The 15,149-nt window shown below is 41.9% G+C and overlaps 1 protein-coding gene across 1 annotated transcript in view; it reads left to right on the forward strand.

Moving 5' to 3' along the window:
• LOC147164281 (contactin-associated protein-like 5) overlaps window positions 1-15,149 on the forward strand; it is a 145,482-nt gene that overhangs the window by 103,315 nt on the left and 27,018 nt on the right. Inside the window, exons 14-18 of the mRNA XM_086091070.1 lie at window positions 4,287-4,443; window positions 4,961-5,088; window positions 6,292-6,462; window positions 7,739-7,957; window positions 9,917-10,156. Of these exons, the coding sequence (XP_085947196.1) occupies window positions 4,287-4,443; window positions 4,961-5,088; window positions 6,292-6,462; window positions 7,739-7,957; window positions 9,917-10,156 (915 nt within the window). The remainder of the gene's footprint in view (window positions 1-4,286; window positions 4,444-4,960; window positions 5,089-6,291; window positions 6,463-7,738; window positions 7,958-9,916; window positions 10,157-15,149) is intronic.

Consider the following 15,149-nt stretch of genomic DNA (forward strand, 5'->3'; position numbering starts at 1 on the left):
TATATATATATATATATATATATATATATATATATATATATATGGAGAAGATGAATAGCCTGATGAAGCCCTAGGTGAAACGCTGATTCATAGCAACCACTCCAAATTGTTCGTAGGCGTGATTGTGGGTGTGAATGGTTGTTTGTCTATGTGTGCCCTGCAATTGGCTAGCGACCAGTTCAGGGTGTACCCCGCCTACTGCCCGAAGGCAGCTGGGGTAGGCTCCAGCATTTCCGCGACCCTGGTGAAGAAAAGCGGTTCGGAAAATGGATGGATGGATGATTTATAGCACGTTTCATACGCAACGTATGCTTCTCATACTGTAATTAAAAGGACATAATTTAAAAGCAGTAACAAACAGAATTAAAGAGATTTAAAAGCAAAGTAAATCAATAAAAAACAACTGCTTACGAAAATTACTAAAAGAGCAAACAGTGCAAGAACAAGATTTTCCACAATACAATTGAAAACATACTTTGCATGAAATACCTTAATCATAGGTATGGGAAAAGAAAATAGTTTTTAACTTGGATTTAAAAACATTTACACTTTATTGGTATGCTTTGAAGCTTTATTAATTTATAATAAAAAAAAATACTTAAGCTCAGATAATAAAGGATACGAGCAAGTCAGAGGACTATATTAAACACAAGTACAGATAAATAACTATTTTCAGGTGATTTTGTCAGGTGATTTTGTCAGGTGATATTGTCAGGTGATTTTGTCAGGTGATTTTGTCAGGTGATTTTGTCAGGTGATTTTGTCAGGTGATTTTGTCAGGTGATTTTGGGCGGCGTATTATACACGAGTGCGTGTTAGTCACGGGATTTTATGGTATATGAAACAAATGATGTCTTGGTGACGAGTACTGTGTGTGCATGTTTAGTTTTTTTTGTAGAAAATCCAAAATTGAGCGGATAAAGGCAATTTCTCAGACTAAGTAAGTAAGCAGCTGATTTAATGGCTGTCGATGGCGTGCTATTTAGAGAAATACAATCTGAGGATTATTTGTCATCCTCAATTTGTTTAATCCTATTGGCATTTCGTCTGGATCACGCTGAAAGAATTAGCACTTCCTCATTTCCTATAACCTCCATCGATTTTTACAACCTGATCGAAAAGCATTTCGGTTCCATTCGTCTTACTTTTTTTTTTTTTTGCTAGAGGTGAGCAGTAAGCAGAAAAACGGGCTCTCCAGTCACCACCAAAAGGTTGACATTTTAGCTGCATATCCAATAGAACAAGCATGAAACTGATTAGTTTGCAGCTTGTATTTTGAGGATTTTTAAAGCGACATCCACCCAGATTGTGTTGTGATAAACACCACACGGCTCTGCTAACGGAGCTTGGAACAGCACTTGCTCAACAAAATCAAGCTTCTCATTCATTAATTTGCCGTCCCGCCAAGGTTATCGCGACATCTCGTACAGGAAGTATTGATTGTCGCCTGTTCCTATTTTCGGGGGGGCTGATTAGTATTTTTAAAATAATCAGTAAAGTAATCAAGACAATCAAGGATGGCAGCTGATGCTAAAGACAATAAAGAATGTTTTATTTCCAACCTTGGTAGCGCAAACATTAGCTTGCATGCTAATGTTGCTCTCGCCCACACACTGCTTTTCTGTTGTCTGCTCTTTTGCCATTGCTTACAAAGGAACTTTTGCTCATTTTGGTCTTAATAAGGCATTAGACTGTTAGTCATAGGTCATTGCATCCTATTCAGACGTGATTTCAGAGAGAATTGCCGGTGTCTGCGTCCCGCTGTGTGACTTAGACTAATATGACTTTTGTGGCTATACATAAATGCGCTGCCTAATGCGGCTCTAATGCATGCTGGATGGGCAGAGAGCACTGCAGCATGTGACACTTGATTATGTTTAGTGACAAGAGGCTTAATGGGCTTTTCCCTGCATACCGGCTTCATTTGCAATGCAGGCTTACGTGTGTGAGCTATGATTGAGGCCGCCGTACTTAACCCCGCAGAGGAGGCGATGAAAGGTCATTTTTTTTATGACGTGGCCCTTGCTTCAGTTACATTCGAAGGGGGCTTGTTAAGTATCGCTAGCTGTTGTGGTGGCTTCGACAAGAGCGTTCTTTAAGCACAATCTTTGTGTTTGTGGAGTCGTGATCACTTTAGATTTCAAGGCCCAAAATGCTAAAATGAAGCAGATTTTATTCTCAAAGCCTTGTAGCTGCATTTAAGTATCAATATTTTACGAGCAAATGAACCTAGTGAAGGACTTTAAACTTTAAAAAGAGTTCCAGATCTCATCGCTTCTGTCTAAATGCATTGGTATAAACCCTCTGTGCATGCATGCTGTGCAGATGTTAAAAGCATTTTCAGTATTTGCTTCTCTAAATTTAAACCATGTGAAAAAGGAAAGAAACTTGAGATGGACAAAGCCTAAAAAAATACAGCTGAAGGTCAAAGTAATTCAGTATTCTCTTTGAGCATCCTCTCGGGTTTTTGAGGCGACAGAAATAAGGGTCAAAAAAGGTGAAAAACTAAAAGACAATTCCAATCAAGTGTAACAATATGCCAGATGGTGTCTGAATTCCATCTCTGCATGCTGATCTTTGGCCCGTTGCCCAAACTTATAAGGTCGAAACCGCCGTTTTGTCCTTGCGTAAGTAACAACTGGGTCGCGCTTGGGGATGTCTGCTGGGAATCAGTGCACAACCCGGGTGCAACTTAACAATGGATGTCCTTCACCTCTTCAGTTTAGACATACAGTTGCTCATTAAACCGACCTGGTGGCTCATATACCAAAAATAGCTGAGGTGTGCCTTTTTAACAAAATTCAGTGGTCCGTGAAGCCAAACCAAACTGTTATCGTCAGTCCATCCTTTTATTTTAACCATGCTTCCGTCACCACACTGTCACCACTATTTTAGGACCGACAAACGCCGATGGTCATTCTGTCAGTACTGTCCATCATTCAGAAAAATGGGCTTCCATCAGTGATGGCCTGACGATTACACTAGCTGCGTTTCCATTACCGTTTTTCGCTAAAAATAAAAGCGATATTGTACTATTTCGATAAAGTACAATTTGGACTTGTAGGTGTTTACATTGAAGAGCGTTACGCTTCAGAGGTGTAAATCTAGTAATGTCCAGTCTCACGAGATCTCGTAGTTCTGTAGAAGGTGCTCATGATGTTTACGGAAGACGGACGCCCAGAGTTGTTCAGATTACTTTAAAAACATCTATCCCCCCCTCATCGGGTGGGATCGAGCATTTGGTGTTGGTGCTGTGTGTGTGCGCGCTTATAACTTGTGTTATGGTGTGGATGGATAGAACGGATACGACGTGTGCCGTATGTCGCCCGGGGGAACGGCCATTTCTCATGCAACAATATGGAGCATGCATGGAATGGCGGCCTTGGCTCTATAGCTAAATAGCTTTATGCTTAAAAAGACTTGTTATCCCCTCGGGAGGCAGTTCCGAAACGAAAGCGAGTGGCCCCGTACTTCCTACTCCCTTCACTCCATGACCGGGCGGGGGTCACATGACTACAGGGAATGCGCAAAAAGTGTTTCCATTACCCTTTTGCGAAATACTTCTATTTCGAATTGTCTCAAAAACCACTTCATGAGAGCGTAAATTTTTTTTTGAGATATTTGAGAGTCTTCTTGAAAAGCCTGTGTTTCGATTACCAGCTTGCTTTTGTGCAAAACTGAAGGTATTGGAAATGCACCTACTGACGGACATAAAAAAAAACTTGCGTCAGTGCCTTTAGTCCGTCAATTTTTTTTTTTTTTTACAGGTTCTTATTCTTCGTCTGAAAACCAGGCATCCGTCAGTAGCGACGCAATGCCCACCTCTGCAAAATAGGATAAGATAACCGTGCTGGAAAACCTTTGTATTGCTAGATTCTGTCATAGAACTAGTAGATGATTCTTCCTGACTGCCTTGTCAGTCTCTTTTGATGCTAGTTTGTTATCCTGACATGGAAAGAGGCAGGCCTACTGGAGAGGCTTAATTCACACAATGTATGCCCAGTTTTAGAGGCTACAGTATGACAAGGACAACTTGATGTAGATTCCTGAAAGACTGCAAAATTCTCACATTGGTATACAATTTATTTTGTCCTCGAACTAGATGATAGTTGTCTGGTGCATTGCTGTAGATTGCACTCTGTCAGTTGGTTTGTTGTAGGGTCCGCACCAAGGGTGAATTGTTGGCATGTAACCATGTACAGAAGATGATTGTAGGCACTTTGTTATGAATGTAACATTTTATTGAAGTACTAGACAATCTCTGACTGACTGGTACGTAATTGCAGATGGCAGTCCAATGTCTTGGTGGCTGGATAGACGGGGCGAGAGGCGGAGCTATTGGGGAGGCTTTCTGCCGGGAATTCAGCAGTGCTCCTGCAGCCTGGAGGAGAACTGCGTAGACATGAACTACTTCTGCAATTGTGACGCTGACGCAGATGTCTGGTATGTTAACAAGAACTCTGTGACTCGCAGTGATCTACAGATTTGTTTTCATTTACCTTCATTTAATACTGTTTTTCCTGAAAATTTTAAAACAATGCCATTAAATGCTTATGATATGCATGCTAACCTAATGGGATAATTCAAGTTTAAAGCTGGACTCTATCCAGTGTAGAAGATAGAGATAATAATGAAAACTATTTGAAATTTTGCGAAAAGCAGCTAAACCTTCATTTGAATTTTGCTGTATTAAATGCTTGAAGTGTCTCTGCATTTTGTGCGTTAATCCACTCCAAACTCCAAATCCAGCCTGGATTCAGCTCTGTTTGCATATTTCCAAAGGCGCTTGTCTCCCTTGTGATGAATTGCTTTAATGTCTTTACTCTGCCTTCTGCGCTAATGCAGAAGAATGGGAGCCTTTATCTCGATTCCCGTCGAGGCGTCCCGGCCCTGAGGGACACCCTCCGCCCCCCTCTGTTTGTGTTTGCTTATTCACTCATTTGTTCGATGTCTGTCACAGGGCCAACGACACAGGCGTCCTCTCCTACAAAGACCACCTACCAGTGAGCCAGATAGTGATCGGAGATATCGGCAGAGCCGGCTCGCAGGCTGTCTACCGCATCGGCTCTCTGCGTTGTTATGGAGACAGTAGGTGATCACTCATATACTGGATGAAAGTCTTAACCACAGGCAGGAAAGGACTTAGGGAAACTTGACTTGGTCACTCACAAGTAAGAGACTGTAGAATTGAATAACTAATTTGTTCTTGTTTCTATCATGGCTGACGACCTATTCTGTTATAGCCACATTTCCTCCTAGTAGTACAGTTTGTGGATAACCATACAAGAAAAACTGTATTTTGAGAATGAAGTCAAAATACTGAGAGAAAAGACTTGTATTTTTATTTTATTTTTTGTATATTACAATTACAGTATGATTTAATTCTGATAAAATTAAGATTTTTCTGACCCATGATTAGTAGTGCTTTTTCACGGGGAAATTTTTCATTTTTGTATTAAAATTAATTGGACTTCAATGTCATCGTATTATGTCTATTATGTCTTAAAAATATATGGAATATGTGACTTTACAGTAGCTTAATTTTTTTCTAAAATAAATAAATAAATACAGTACAATTTCATTTTCATAATATTTCAACTCATTTTCTTAACCAAATACAGCTTAATTCTTGTAATATAGGGCTAAAGTATACCTTTTTAAAAATATACATTTTTCAAAATAACAAAAATACATTATTTTTAATGTATATAATACGACATTTACTAATAATATACAGGTAATGACTTTAGACAAAAAAGGCCAAAAAATATGACTTCATTCTTATTATTGTGATTTCTTTTTCTCAGAAAAAATACAACTTCATTCATACAACTAGTTTTCCTATTTAAAAAAAAAAAAGTGACTTCTAAAACAGGGATGATCAACTGGCGACCACATCTAGGGTGGTTCCCTGATCAACAAACTTGAAAAAGTCTTCAAAAATCACTGATAAACATTCTATATGACTTTCCATGAAAAGCTGAGGGTAAATGGACAAAAAAATAATGGGAAGAAACATCAGCGAATATATGAGTTTGCAGGTGCCGAATTGCGAAAATATACTGACTGTAATTTTAAGTTGTAATATCACCATTCACCTCTAGATGGCAATCATGGCTTCTTTGCGCTTACACCAGTTCTTACTGCCCTATACTAAAGTATAACATGAGTAGGCCTAATATACTTCTCAGTTGTTAGTCCTTCACAGTGAATGCTCTAACACTCATCTTTCTCCATCCATACTTGATTACATGTACTGTATGGATGTATTTGTGTCTGTTTCTCCTTCAGAGTCCATGTGGAATTCAGCCACCTTCTACCAAGATTCGTCGTACCTCTATTTCCCCACCTCACCAACCGAACCTGCCTCAGACATCTCCTTCTACTTCAAAACGAGCACTCCCTCAGGAGTTTTTGTGGAGAGCTTGGGCCTCAAAGACTTTGTCAGAGTGGAGCTCAGCTGTGAGTCAACAGTCATGCGCCATAACGAGGACAACGAGGCACAAAAGCACCACAGCATTCTTGTTTAATGTTATACTGGCGCAAACTATATACATGTTTAGGGCTTCTTGCACAACAAATTAAATCATATTTGTGGTAATGCAATTTTTTTAAGCTGCCTTTTCTAAATTTAAAAATAAGTGCAATTTGTATTTATTATTAAGTTGAATTAGCAAATATTATGATTATTAATGTTATTTCATTTAAAAAAATCATGTAATTTGTTTTGCTTTTATAATTACATTTAATATTCAATACATATTTAGATTGATAAATGTATTTTGTTATTTATTTATTATTCATTCATTCAGCCATCTGTTTTATCATTCTATTTTACTCTGCCAGGCATGAGTCAGTTTACAAGTTTTGTAACACACACATATATACAAATAGTATACTGGTACATACAATATAAATACAGTGTATATTGTACTGTATATGTACTATATATTTATATTGACATACATATATACATACATATACGCTCACACACACATACATACAAACATACTGTATATATGTGGATAGGGAATACTGAAAATCCTTGTATAATTCAGGCCTATTTAAAACCTCTCATATGCATTTTCCATAAAAACAGGGGCTGCCCCCCTCCCCTTGCATAAAAATAATATTGGAGAAAAAATCTGTAAATAGGTGAATCCATCGATGCCGAACCACGAGTATGCGGAGAGGTCTACTGTATAACAAAACAGAGAAGAAGCAAAAAAACACTATCTTATATTCTACCCTACTATTTAGTTTTTACCATGACAACACAAGTACTGTGCAGAGCAACATTACTGTACATACAATATATGTGTGTATAAATTTATAATATACCTCAGCTGTATGGAGGGAAAATGTAGAAAGTGCTTGAATTTGACCTCGATAAAGGCATACAAAGCCAGCGAGAGCATTCGAATATTAGAAGCCTCCTTTGAGGGTAATGCAATCTGCTATGAAAATGTATGTAAATAATGAAAGAATGCACTTGGGGCTCTGTGAAGCTTGTTCTTGTCTGCCAGCATGACAAGTGCACGGTGCATTTCTATTCAAAAGCAGTTGCAGCCGTGGAGTGTTTGTTGTAGTAGAGATGCTGGTGTTATTTACTGTTGATTACAGGGCAGCTTTGTCGACAAACCTGAGCGGGGGGATTGTGCCGTTGTTTGTGTTGAGGGGAGAATACTCATCCCAGTCTTGTTCAACCTATTACATTTGTGTCTTTGTGGCCAATCAGCTCCGTCCATGGTGTCATTTTCCTTTGATGTCGGAAACGGCGCGGTGGTCCTGTCCGTCAAGTCGCACATGCCGCTGAATGACCGACAGTGGCACTACGTCAGGGCGGTGCACAATGTCAAGGAGGCCTCGCTGCAGGTAGACCAGCTTCCTGTCCGCTTCCTGTCGGCTCCTGTGGACCGCCAGCTGCCCTTAAAGCTAAGCAGCCAGCTTTTTGTAGGTAAGCTCACCTTCTTTAAGCCAAATCTTAACATTTCCAGTAGACATATCATGCTTTTTACTTTCCACTTGATTGTTCAGCGAAGTTGTCCTCGTGAGGGCTGTGTAGATGCTGATGTGTCCACTACATGCCCCACATACACAGATCCGCACACTAAATTGACAAGTGCAATTTGGCGGCTTGGTAATGAAGCACTTAATCCGCTAGTGAGACTCATGGGGAGAATCAACGAGCAGCAGCTTGGCGCAACCGTGGTTGTGTTTGCAGAGGCGGATATCTCCTGCTTTGATTGCAGCTTGGAGGAAGTCAGAGTCTCCAAAAGTTGCTCTATTGGTCGCTAGTCACCTCCCGATTAAGGGTCCCTTGTTGAAAGACAACAGGGGGAAATGTGATGTACCTAAAACGTACACAGTCCTGAAAAGTTCTGAAGGGAACTTTCACCGTTTTTTTTATTTTTAATGCTAATGCTCACTATACTAATAATAACAACCACAAGACTACATATTCTCAGTTGAACTGTGCCAGAATTATTGAATACACAGCTGTAGAGCACTTTCTGCTGGATGCGGAAGAAGGTCTAATCTGTACAAAATGGTTCCTAATCTTATACTATCTTGAACAACCACCCCAAACCCCCAGAAGAGGGTGACACTGCCTAGCCCACGTGACAATGTGTGACTCTATGGTCTTTTTTGGTTTGAACTGTTAAGTGTGAAAGAGTGCAGATAGATAGGAAGATGCCGAGCCAGGAAAAAGGTCACAACCGCACAACGGCCTAGGTCAAGTCACCTATCTAATCATATACGCCAAAGAGACTTAACCTATACCAAGGGCTCCTCAACTGGTCATCATTAAGTTGTGGCCTACTTTTTAAACTACATCATTTGTTATCATCTTTTTTTCCAATAAAGATAGACATTTCAGAGCATGTTAAGGAGTAAAATTAAAATAAATGAAGTCATAAAAATTGTTTTTAATTTTGTTTCTAAAATGCTTTATTCTTGTCTTATTAACACCAACTACAAAGAAGCTACGTGATTAAAAAAAATGATATAACTTGATTTCGTTTTTCTTTAAAAAATAATAAAGAAGTCATCAAATTAATTTAAATTTTGCTTCTAAAAACTCATCATTCTTGTATTATTAACACCACCTACAAAGAAACCTAATTTGATTTAGTTTTCTTTCCCAAAAAATGAAGTCATAAAAATTCGTTTTAATTTTGCTTCTAAAAACACTTCATTCTTATATTTTTAAGACCATCTACAAATAAACTATTCATTAAAAAATAATATAACTTTATTTTGCTTTTCTTTAAAAAAACAAGATGACATTTTCATAATACTCTTTCTGTTGTTATAAAATGACTATAAATAAATAAATAAAAATTGTCCATTTACCAATAGACCTACAGCTAATAAAAAATAATGTAACTATAAAAGTTTAAAAAAAATAAAAATAAAAAAACACCCACAATTCATATTAGACATTGGAGTTTAATGGCCTTTCTATTCTCAATGTCGAAAGGCCAAATTGTCTTCCACTAGATGCTCATATGAGATTCCACTGGCTCTTTTTACTATAGCTTGGGCAAAACTGTAGAGTTTCTGTTTGTCATAGTGAGAAGCAGATTGATTTGGAATGATCGAAACCAAGACGTGACAAAGATAATGAGATATTATTACAAATAAATTCCTACGTTGATCTATTTTCTTACAGTTAATGTAAGATGTAATGTAATGGTTAGGGAGCTTGAGTTTCTGTTTGTCATAGTGAGAAGCAGATTGATTTGGAATGATCGAAGCCAAGACGTGACAAAGATAATGAGATATTATTACAAATAAATTCCTACGTTGATCTATTTTCTTACAGTTAATTATGAATCCACAATAACCATAAAATTAAGTAAATCAAGTAGTTAATTCATCACGACATGCAGCTAAATCGCTGTCATTGCAGGCGGAACGACATCGCTGCAGCGGGGCTTCTTGGGCTGCATGAGGAGCCTGATGGTCAATGGGCGGAGCTTGGACCTGGAGGAACGGGCCAAAGTGACGCCGGGCGTGAGCGCAGGCTGCCCCGGGTACTGCAGTGGCTCCAGCAGTCTGTGCCACAACAGGGGTCGGTGCATCGAGAAAAGTAACGGCTATGCGTGTGACTGCTCCCAGTCGGCCTATGCCGGGACCTCATGTAACCAAGGTAACGCTCCATTTACTGCATTATGGTTAGGGAGCTTGATGTTGCAGTGTCCCATATTGACTGTTACAATACAAAATGCATAGGTAGCAATATTCTTTAAAACCTCTCACATGTTCTCTTTTGAATATTAATGCTGTCAAATGAAAAACACAATTGTGTTCTTTTTTGTTACAGCGACAATATTCAATTGAAAACATGTTTGGCATCTTTTTTAACATTGTCTATATTTTCTTACAATACTATATTGGCATTGATATTGTTGCTGTCAGATAAAAACCAAACATGGGCATCTACTACAATATTCTCTGTTTATGTCAGCGGTGCGTATTTTAGCAGTCCATGAAAATACTGATACTGAAGTAAACGTTTTGGACAAATATACAAAAATATATATATACATAATTTTAAAATGTGACTTATTGGACAGCGATGATATCCAAACTCCTAAAGAAAAGTTAATTGGACATTTGCTTTTCATCAGACTCAATATTTACTGTAAAATTAAGAGAGAAAAGTACTGTTATTCCTTTGATATTGTTGCTAACGGATGAAAAACAAGTATGGGGATTGATAATCTCCCTCATGTCTCCCACCACTCACTCGCGGCTTTGCCGGAGAGTGATGCTGCATTCACACCAAAACCGGGGGGAGGCGTTTCGGCGGCGCGTTTGCATTGTAGTCAATATACTTCGTGTGGACTGAAACGAAAGTGCGTGGGGTGGCGCGGAGGAAGCGTTTGGAGCGCTGAAACGCGGGGCGATGCAGCAAAATGCGCACATTTGTGACGAAAATCCGCATACTCGCATGTTCTCCAAAGATTTGAACTTTTTTCACATTTCACCTCGCGTTAGCCAATCAACTTCGAGTACCGGCTACATCACACACAGCGTCCTGTCTGTTGTCACCCCGAGCGCAACAACACGGCCAGTGAGCAAGGAAGTAGCATACAAGTGCTGGTAAGTGTATGTACTTGCTGTTGAACTGTACCGAGGTAGCAGCAGTGTTTACCATCCATGCCAAATGTTATTTCGCGGAACTGCTGGCCGCCGGATTGCCACTAAAAAAGCGGAAGTACTATCACGCACCTCAAAAACCTCTCGCTGCTGGAGAAAATAGTGCCCAGGAAAAAAGTGGAAGTAGTTGGCAGTGCTCTCTTTTTGTTGACTGATAAAGTGCTCTACACACCTCCTCCTCTCCGGTGTACACGAATGCATGTATGAGCGGCAATCGTTCCCAAAAACTTTACGCGGCGGCGTTCCAGATCGCCTTTTCGGTTTTGGTGTGAATGTAGCATGAGTCTGGTCAACCGCCCTATCAGTCGCATTTCTGAGGTGGAGCAATCCTGAGCTAACAGACAGTGGAATGAACCAATGAGCGAAGAGCAGACGTGACGTCAGAAAAGCGTTTCGGGCGGGACCCAGTATCCGGGGGGCGAGCCCTATCGCCCCGCCGGGCTGGTCCCATATGCCCGCCGGGGTACCGGTGGGGTGGGTGGGGGCTTGGTGGGCGGGTGCGCCTCCTGCCCCCGCCCGGTTGGGGAGGGCCCCGCTGGTCGCTCCTCTTAACTCACTACACTAGGTTTGCACAATACACTTTTATAGACATATAGGGCACATAACACACTTTGGGGGGTGGGGTAGGGTGGAAACACCGTCTTCACCCTACAACTCCCCTCCAATTTTAATGCATCACACAACTGGGGGGGGGGGGGGCTTGTGGGGGTGCCATCGGTTGGGGACCGCGGTATAGAGCAGTGCTGCGGTCCCCTATCCGTGTCCCCCGTCCCCCCCCCCTACCTATTTTTTTTTAATGCACCACATACACTCAGTAACATGCTTGGGAGGCGGGTGGATCGGAGCGTGGGAATATCATTTCCCTCGGCTCCGGTTCACCTGCTGCTAATTTTAATGCACCCCACACACACACACTTGTATATACACTGGGTGGGGTCACATTCACGGTTTAGGGGTAGAGTTCGCCAGTCGGCGAGCTGGCGGACTCAGTAACAGGGGTTAACTTTCACAAAGAACGCTGGGGTGACGACCGGGGCCTTCCCCCGCTGGGCCTGGGGTTCGGGGGTGTCGGCCATCCTCCGGTGCCCCCATCTCCCCTTCTGCCCCCGGTGTTCCGTCCCTCCATGCGGCGGGGGGTGGGGTGGGCGCGGCTGCCCTCTCCGCTCCGCTGTCCGGCCCCTCTTCGGCGCCGATGCCTGGATGCGGGGGGTCCCCGGGGGCTGGGGGTCGGGGTTTGGGGGGCTGCCGGTTGGTCGGGGTGGGGTCGGGAAGGGGGGCGGCTTTGTTGGGGGGGGGGGTTGCGGGGTGGGGGGTGTCTGGGGGCTTGGGGACCTGGGGGCGGCTGGGGCTGGGTTGGGGTGGATGGCGGGGATGGGTGGGGGACGGGGGGGTCGTGGGCGGTGCGGGGGTTGGGGGCCGGTGGGGTGCCTGGCGGGCCTGCAGTGCCCCGTCCTGCTGCGTTGGGTCGGGGGCGCGGGCCGTGTTGGGGTGGGGGGCGCTCCTGCTCCTGGGTTTGCTCTCCGGCCGGTGGCCCTGGCGGGGCCCGGGGGTCCTGGCAGGGCCCGGGGGTCGTCCTTTGGCGCTGCCGCGGCCTGGGGGGCCCTGAGGTGTTGCGCTTGCTCTGTCCTGGCAGGGGTCGACGGCTCCCCTCTTTGGTGGAGATTTTCATGCATGCCCGATCCACCACACCAGCATCTACCGAAACTCAGACACAATCTGCTTCCTCCTCAGGTCATTGAATCGGTGGAGGCTGGTGTCTGTAGATCTCACTCGGCTTCGTCTGTCCTTCCTTCCTTTCCTCAGTCTCTCCTTCGGTCTCTTGAGGTCTCCCTGATTTTTTTTTTTTTTGGGGGATTTGTTGGAATTTAGATGTTTCTTGGGTTGGGGAAGAATTCTGGTGGGTGGCCCGGTGGGTGGTGTCTGGTCAGTGCTGGATTTCACCTTCCTTAGTTTTCTTTGGTCCCCTTGGGTCCCCTCGGGTCTCCTGACGGCAGTGTTCGGTTTAGGTGAACGGTATGGGATTTTTTCTAATAGGTTTTTGGTGAGCTAACAAATACACGCACGCACGCACGCACATACACATACTCACCCACATACAAAAAATATATATATATATATATATATATATATATATATATATATATATATAAAGAGCAATGATGATGACATTTCCGAATGAACAATACTGAGCTCTTAAAAAATAAAAAATAAATAAAAAAAAATAAAAACATTTGGGGAGCGGAGACGGAGTAAAAATCCAACATGGCTACTAGCCAAAGAGAGACAGTAGTGAATGGCGTCGTTGTTGAACGTTGTCGTTGCGGGAAAAACTTGAAGAGTGAAGCGTAGCTCACGAAGACAACGTCTCACTTCACTCTTCAAGTTTTTCTTCAAATAGATGAATTTGATTGGCTCTGCCTGTTTTCGGCCGATGCTGTTTCGCTGTCTATGAATGCCTGTCCAGACCTACCTTCTTTTTGAAGAAAGTGGGTGTGGCTTGCCAGGCTACTGTAAAGCACCCATCTAGCTATTTTCTATACCGCTGGTCCTCATCAGGGTCACCAGTGAGCTCAGCTATCCCAGCTGACTTTGAGCTAGAGGCAGGGTACGCACGCCCTAGACATGTTGCGGCTGTCAAGTGTTCTGTAACACAGAGGTCGAAAACGTTCCAAAGATGACAAGACGACATGCGCGGCCTGTGAGTGGCTGAAGTAAGATTTGGCCTCTACTAACCAATCATGATAATATTTATTGATGTCATTGTATCTTCTCATGTACAAAACCAGACTTCCGGGAGTCCGCAGCTGCAGCTGGCTACTAGCTAGCGTGATGGATATAAAGCAGCCCCTCCTTAAAAAATCCCTCCATGGTGGCGAATAAGCTGACAAGTATCATTAACACTAAATGAGAACAAGAAGAAATTTATTGGGGAAGACATGCTAAGACTAAGTCATGCTAAACCAGCGCAAAGCTATCAATAAATGCCATCACGAAACACTGGATACAATGATAATTATAATACAGTGTGGCGATGCAGTGAATAATGAGACGAGGAGATGAAGGCAGGCCATGTCTGTGCTTTCCACCAAAAACTGAGTTTTGAGAGCAAGCAAGCAGCAAGTATTTTTTATTTTTTTAAATATACGAAATTTAGTGATGAATGAAATGTATTGGCTATTACTAATATACATACAAAAATTGAACACAACTATACAAGCTTTTTCATCAAACTATATTGTGCCTTGTCAAGAGTGCATATTATAACTATCCAATGAAAATGCGCAACTTAATCTTTAGTGTGTACGGTGACCAAAAAAAGCTACAAAAATATTCCAAATAATGAGCAAAAAGTAGCTCTCTTATTTTAATTGTTTATACGCTCATTTTTGTGGGAAAACTAGGATACTGATTTTTCAGTTAACTAGATATGATAATGTATCATGGATGCTTTTCTTCCACTAGTGCACAGTATGTCCATTATTGCTTCGTCATAAGGTGTTTTTTTTCCTTCCAAATATTAGGATAATATTATAATGTAACAGTTGTGTCGGAAAGGTTAGGTTTTAAGCTCCTGTGTTTAGTTTAGCAGTGTTGTTCCTACTTCCTCTGCTATGTTAGCTTCTCACGCTATGTACTTGCTAGTTAGAGAAAGGCATGGACTCCCATCGCAACCTATTGGCAAAAGTGTTTCATGGCTACTTAATGTATCCAATCCTTTAACCCCAAATTAGGGATACATGTTATATAAATGCCCTTCTTTAATAAAGCAGCCAATCAGATCACAACTTAATCGTCTTACTAGACACAAAGTGTTGACAAGCGAAAAGTGTAAACATTTGCCCCCACTTATTACTGAAATGTTTTCAATGAAGCTCAGCTGTCACCTTGACGACACGTTACACGTCATATTTGTGTCCTCTCTTGCCACCGTCCTCTGCAAGGATTAAGGCAAGCTTCTTATTTCTCCGGAAGGCCGAGTC

This window comes from Leptonotus elevatus, chromosome 12, assembly GCF_054856555.1.
Source record: "Leptonotus elevatus isolate MCC_2025b chromosome 12, RoL_Lele_1.0, whole genome shotgun sequence".
Classification (NCBI taxonomy): Eukaryota; Metazoa; Chordata; class Actinopteri; order Syngnathiformes; family Syngnathidae; genus Leptonotus; species Leptonotus elevatus.